The sequence below is a fragment of the Capricornis sumatraensis genome, chromosome 4 (assembly GCF_032405125.1).
Source record: "Capricornis sumatraensis isolate serow.1 chromosome 4, serow.2, whole genome shotgun sequence".
Taxonomy (NCBI): Eukaryota; Metazoa; Chordata; class Mammalia; order Artiodactyla; family Bovidae; genus Capricornis; species Capricornis sumatraensis.
In genome coordinates this window covers 12280893-12287352 of record NC_091072.1, presented here as the reverse complement: position 1 = coordinate 12287352, position 6460 = coordinate 12280893, and the positions used below count along the sequence as shown (strand labels likewise).

At 52.4% G+C, this 6460-nt stretch overlaps 1 protein-coding gene across 1 annotated transcript; it reads right to left on the bottom strand.

Annotated features, from left to right (window-relative positions):
* Positions 1-295: 295 nt before the first annotated feature.
* GOT1L1 (glutamic-oxaloacetic transaminase 1 like 1) lies at positions 296-5664 on the bottom strand. The gene is made up of 9 exons (XM_068970521.1): positions 5550-5664; positions 4202-4383; positions 3227-3338; positions 2860-2969; positions 2539-2631; positions 2295-2445; positions 1311-1476; positions 726-868; positions 296-465 (listed from the first exon to the last, which is right to left on the bottom strand). Exons 1-9 carry the CDS (start codon positions 5662-5664, stop codon positions 296-298), a joined length of 1242 nt encoding a protein of 413 aa, XP_068826622.1.
* Between the last annotated feature and the right edge of the window lie 796 nt (positions 5665-6460).

Here is a 6460-nt window from a genome sequence, read left to right as displayed (position 1 = left end):
GAGCTTCCCAACCCAGGGATCAAACCCAGGTCTCCCACATTGCAGATTCTTTACCAACTGAGCTACAAGGGAAGCCCAATATATGGTATGGTAGGTGCTCAACAAATACGAGATGGTCAGTGAATGCAAACATTCCCTTCTTCTCTGGGTCTTTTTTACCCCTCTTTGCTGAGGCCAGGCCAATGCTTTGTAGATAGATGGGGAGAGAGAGAGTGCTCTGCAGAGAAATGAACTATAGCAATGAATAATCAGCACAGGACTTTTGTAAAGACTAAAGCTTTATTCCAATCAGGGGTCATTTACTTTCAGAAGCTATTTCTCTTGAGTCCTTTGTGAAGCAGACAGCCTCATTGATGCTCGAAGTGATGTAATCTATGTTGTAGGAATTGATACAGGTGAAGTTGATCCGACTATTCTTGGGGATATAGATATGCTTTTCACTGATCAGGTATTCCACCTGTTGGGCTGGTGACGACCATAGGGTCTCAGATCCTAGGGTGGTACCATCCCGCTCCCCTCTAGCCCAGGGTGAATTATGGACGGCAGGAAGTCTCAGGATTTCTGGGGAGCCACAAGAGTCCCAAAGCAGCTCCACTTTCCTCAGGAAAGAATCAAAGTCTGAGGTGAAGCTAGGGACGGGTTACCTGGTCCACGAAGTTTATGCTCAAATACAAGCCCAAATCCAAGGTCAGAAATGAGAGAGCTGTCCCTTCCTAGGTACTTACAGTTGAGTCCAAGATAGCTGTGGGACCCTTTCTGCTCAGTGATGTGATCCCAGGAGCCAGGGGTTCCCAGAAGCCGGAGCTTCTCCTTCACCTTTTCCTTGGTCATCATGACATTCTCTACAACCCCTTCCAGACTCTGTCTCCTGCCAAGGGAAGGACAGCAAGAAGTGGAGAGCGTAAGGTCTCCCCAGGCTCTCGACCTCTTCATTGCCTTTCCCCTCTTCTCCCTTCAAGAGTAAGCATCCATCTGGGATGGTTATAAATGGGAGGGGGTTTCAGCCCATATTAATGTAAGCAAGGGGAGCAGACTCTCCAGCCGACTTTGCCAGAGGAGCAGGTCCTTGGTCCTTCCTCATAATCTCTTGCCAACTGAGAGCATTCAAACAATTCGATAATAAGCCGACCTGTGCCCCCAAAGAGCATCCCGTTACCCACTCCCCCAACCTTCAGCACTGCCACTGGGGCTCCTCAGTAAAAGAGGCAACGTGGGCAGGAAGTGAAGTAGCCAGGGCATCCTGTGAGTCAGCGGGTCTGTGGGAATGCAGAGCTTCTGCCCACCCGTCCTGCCCCTCTCCTTGCCCTTACCATTCTCCCTGCGTAGCAGGGTTACAGAGGACGGAGGTGATGATGCGAGCACCCGTGGTGGGAGGGTTGAGCCACAGGGCCCGCGCGAAGGTCATCAGCTGGGAGAGGACGCGCAGCAGGAGCTGGTTGTTGAGCGCCACCACCACGAGTGTACCCACTCCTTCGTCTGCAGCAATGGGACAGACAGAACCCCCACCGTGTCTCAGCACCCCCACCGTTCCCGGGCCGTGCCCTCAGTCTCTGCCTCCAGCCTTGCAGAGAGGAGGGCTGGACGACAGGGCCCTCCGCCCAGCCTCACCAAGAAGGCCCCATCCAGGCCCCAAGAAGTCGGCGCAGGCTCTTCTTGCCAAGAAAAGTAGCTGCAAGTAAGAGTCTTAAAGGTGGAAGGCAGCCCCTCCCTGTGGTCCAGTGGTTAAGAATCCACCTGCCAATGCAGGGGACATGGGTTCAATCCCTAGTCCAGGAAGATTCCGCATGCCACGGAGCAACTAAGGCCCTGCACCACAACTACTGAGCCTGGACTCTAAAGCCTGGGAACTACCACTACTGAGCCCCTGTGCCCTAGAGCGAACCCTCTGCAACAAGGGAAACCACTGCAGTGAGAGGCCCATGCACCGCAACCAGAGAAAGCCCAAGCACAGCAACAGAGAGCCAGCACAGCCAAAAATAAATAGATGGCAAAAAGTTTTTTTTTTTTTTAAAGGTGAAAGGGACTTGAAACATCGCTAAGTCCCCGCCCCTCATCTTCCAGTTGAAGAAACAGAAGCCTAAGGGGTATGAGATGATTTAACTGGAGTCAGCTTGAGCTGAGATCGTACCACAGACCCTGACGTGTAGCTCAGTGCCCTTTCCCTTTGCCTCCAAGGTGCCCTGGGGTGCTCCGGGGCTCTGGGCTCTCTCCAGAGGGTAGGAGACGTCAAATGTGTCCTGTGCCCCAGGTGTGGCGCCATCAGGCCCTCCCTGCTCCCCCCGCCCATGACGTACCATAAATGCCAAAATTCTTGGATAGAGACTGGCTGCAGAAGAACTCAAAGCCTTGAGACACAAAGTAGTGTAAGAATCTAGCATCTTCCTCCAGGTCACCGGTGGATAAACCTTGATAGGGAATGTCAAAAAATGGAAATATCTCCTTGCTCTGTAGGAGAAAAAGAGAATGAGAAGGGGGAGGGGCTCCCGGAGGCATGGGAGGTGCTGAGACGGAGGGGAGCCAGGCGGGAGGCACACTCACCTTCATCAGGGTCATCAACTGTGTCCACTGACGCGGGGTCAGCTGACAGTTGCTGATACTCCCGATCACAAAGACGCAGCCATGTGGGGCATGCTGCAGGGAAAGACTGTCCTGTCGGCGCCTCCCTGACCACACAGGTCACGACAGGGGGATGCTGGGAGGAGAAGCCATCCTCCACGTGGGTTCCTACTAAAGGGCTGTGAATCCGAGCCTATAAAAGGTCTTGGATGACCGGAGTCGGGGTAGAGGGGGTGATTAGGAGAAAAGGGAAGCTGTAAACCAGGTCTGGGGAGACGCTGCTGAGAGCGAGGGAAACTCTACCTCCACCACATCGAGGAGCATGTTGGGTTCCAAGCACAGATGCGCAGAGTCCCAGAAGGTGTGTTCATAAACTGTAAAGCCCATGTCCTGGAAGATGAGTCCATGAGGTTCTGTGGGAACACAGCACCCCCCGCCACCAGCTGGCACGCGAGAAGTGGAGAGATGGGAGGCACACACACCAGAGAATGGGTCCGGGGGCAGGGGAGGAGGATGAGTCGCCGAGGGGAGGACAGGAACAGGAAAAGGACAAGAATACTGCGGCCCAGCGACCGTTTTTCTCAGGACAGAGTGAAGAGGGAGAGCAGTGAAGACCGCAGGTGATGGGGTGGGAATCAAGAACGGGGCGGGGCCAGGGCCTGCCACTCACCTTTTTGAGAAGAAATGATGTAAACAATCTGAGAATTCTGACACCAAGTTTTGAGGAACTGAGCCCCGAGTTGGAAAGCACCGCTGTCCCCCACGGTTTGCACACCCCCTGCCTGCCAGCAAAAAAAGAAGGTGCCGGTGTCTCCCAACATTGGGGAAAGAGGACCTTGCTCTAGGAGGTCAAGGCCACGTGCTCCCACATGTGCACCTCCACTGACTCATCCAACCGGGTTTACTGAGCCCCTACTAGGTGCCAGACACTGTGGTGGGCTCTTGGGATACATAAGGGAATAGAATGAACCCCCTCCACCCCTCATGGTGCTCACGTTCATACCAGGCAGGGGCAGCCTTTGTCAGCAAAGGACCAAACAAGCAATATTTTATGCTGAAATGGCAACCCCACACTCCAGTATTCTTGCCTGGAGAATTCCATGGACAAAGGAGCCTGGCGGGCTACAGTCCATGGAGTCCCAAAGAGTTGGACACGACTGAGCAACGATCACTTGATCGCTTGCTCACTCAGGTCGTATAACTACTCAACGCTGCCTTTAGAGCAGGAGGCCACTCTTGACAAGTAAATGATTGTGACCATTTTCCAGTAACATTTTTCTGGACACTGAAATTTGAATTTCATGTCATTTTCATGTGTCCCCAAATATTATCCCTCTTTGATTTTTCAACCATTAAAAATCATAAAACCATTAAAAAAAAAAAAGCATGATGGTGATATCAGCACCATTTCAGGTTCGGATCATTCCCTTCTTGAAAGAGCTGGCACCGCGGCAGTGGGGGCTGGTGTGGAGACCCCTGGCTTTGGGTCTTGATCCCGGCTCTGTCCTCCAATGCAAGGGCTTGGGACACTCTGAATCTTGCGGGGCCCCTCTAAACTCTTTTCATGTTTGCAATTGTACAATCCCAGACCCCCAGTCTCTACTCCTCGTGTCTCAGTGAGCGAGGGAAGGGCCCTGCTTCTCACCCTGTTCTCCACAATGACTTGGCTGTTCTTTCCAAAGAGGAGGTTCAGGGAAGCCTGGACGAATGATTTCATGCCCATCACCGGTGTGTACTCATAGTTCAGGGAGGGATCTTGGGCAATCTGCTTTCGAGTCTTGCGCACCACGGAGGATACCCAGGGTCTGCCTTCACTGGTCATGCAGACTGTGACGGGTAGGGCAGAGAGGTCTCTGGAGGCCCACTGCGGTGCCTGCAAGCTTGTGGGCTCTGCAGACAGCCCACGAATCTGTCCTGGTTCTCTTGGGGCTTTGGGGAATTGTCTAGGAAAAGACAACTTTCCTTTTCTCCCCCCTACCCCTTTATAAAAAAACGATGTGTTGTTACTGGGTATGTCTAATTTTCATCTTTTTGAAAAAGACAAGAGAAACGTATGCCATTTTAAAGGGCAAAGATGATAGACAATGGGAGAGTTATAGGTTGGGCTTCCCTGGTGGTTCAGACGGTAAAGAATCTGCCTGCAATGCAGGAGACCCAGGTTCGATCCCTGGGTGGGGAAGATCCCCTGGAGAAAGAAATGGCAACTCATACACACACAAAAAAAAAAAAGAAAAAAAGAAATGGCAACTCGCTTCAGTATTCTTGCCTGGAGAATCCCATGGACAGAGGAGCCTGGTGGGCTATAGTCCATGGGGTCGCAAAGAGTCAGACATAACTGAGTGACTGACACTTTCACTTTTCATGTGGGACTGGACAAAGGTGACACTGACTTTCACCGTGGCGAGGGCTGGCTGCATCCCAGAACAGTTTAGGAGCCACTCTTGGTTCAGGAGCAGAGGAGGGAGAAGGGGAGAATGAAGAGGCTGGAGGAAACACAGTGTCCTCACAGGCTCCAGCACAGAGCTGGGGGCAAGGATACATGTGTGCTAAGTTGCTTCAGTAGTGTCCAACTTTTTGAGACCCTGTGGACAGTAGCCCGCCAGGTTCCTTTGTCCATGGGATGCTCCAAGCAAGAATACTGGAGCGGCTTGCCATGCCCTTCTCCAGGAGATCTTCCCAACCCAGCGATCGAACCCCAGTCACTTACGTCTCCTGCATTGGCAGGTGGGTACTTTGGTGCCACCTGGGAAGCCTGGGAGAGGATACAAGCCCTTATCAAATGCCAGGAACCCGCAGAGAAGGGCAGAGGGCCCAGACCCACCCACGAGGTTTTCTGCTTCTTTCCACACTGGGCAATTCTGTTCACAGGAACAGACCTCCCTGTCTAGGGAGGTTTGTGCTCTCTTGACCCCTCTGTGGCAGTGGGAACACTGCCCTCCTAGAGAAGGTCATGGTACCCTGCGTCTCACACCCCCAAATGACGAGGCTTCTACCTTTATAGGCCAGGAACATCTTGTTAGGGTTGTCATCTTGCTTGTATGTCTTGAGCAAGCTGCCCTCTAGCTTCTGGGCCATGGGCACATCTGTGAACACAGACAGAGTGGGCATCGCTGAGGGAAAATAGAACCAGGACTGCGCTCCTGCTCCTGCGTTCTCTTGAAGGCTTCTGCCTGCAGCCAGCCTCCAAGTCTGGGCCACCCAGATCTGCCTCTTTCCAGAATCTTGACGGCAACTGGTCACCAGAGCAACAGAACCCCATCACTCACTGTGTCTGTGGTGGCCCTCCTCAAGGGCTATGGGAGTATTCCAAGATGCTTGGAGAGGACCATCTGAGGGATGGGGCTGGAGGAGGTCACAGTGAGGACATAGAATTCCCAGGCACTTCTCCCTAACTCACTGCCTCCTCTAGTCACCTAATCGACCAATTTTTTTTTTTTGGCTGCACAGCATGTGGGATCTTAGTTTCCTGACCAGGGATCGAACCAGTGACCCCTGAAGTGGAATCTTAACCACTGGACCGCCCATCTAAAATAACAGATCAGCCCCTTAGAAGATGCGGCAACACAGGCAGCCAACGAGCCCAGACAGGGCTGCTTCTGCAGACGTGAAACCTCAGACCCAGCAGTAATGTGAGTCGAGGGATACATTTAAAAAGCTTCTACTTTCATTTTACTCAGGGGTCCAGGTGTTTAAAAGAAAAGAAAAACAGCACTGCTTTCTTCCACAATTATTTTCAAGAGTTCTATTTCTAGAAAGAGTGTAATCTGCCACTTCTGTTGTTGTCTTAGTCACTCAGTCGTGTCCGACTCTTTGCGACCCAACAGACTATACCCCACCAGGCTCCTCCGTCCATGGGATTCTCCAGGGAAGACTACTGGAGTGGGTTGCCATTTTCTCCTCCAGG

Coding starts and splice junctions, on each gene's coding strand:
- GOT1L1 (XM_068970521.1), bottom strand. CDS start 5,664: ATGCCCACTCTGTCTGTGTTCACAGATGTGCCCATGGCCCAGAAGCTA. Junction 2,970..3,226: donor CATCATTTCTTCTCAAAAAG/GTGAGTGGCAGG, acceptor GTGTTCCCACAG/AACCTCATGGACTCATCTTC. Junction 2,632..2,859: donor TGCTCCTCGATGTGGTGGAG/GTAGAGTTTCCC, acceptor CTTTCCCTGCAG/CATGCCCCACATGGCTGCGT.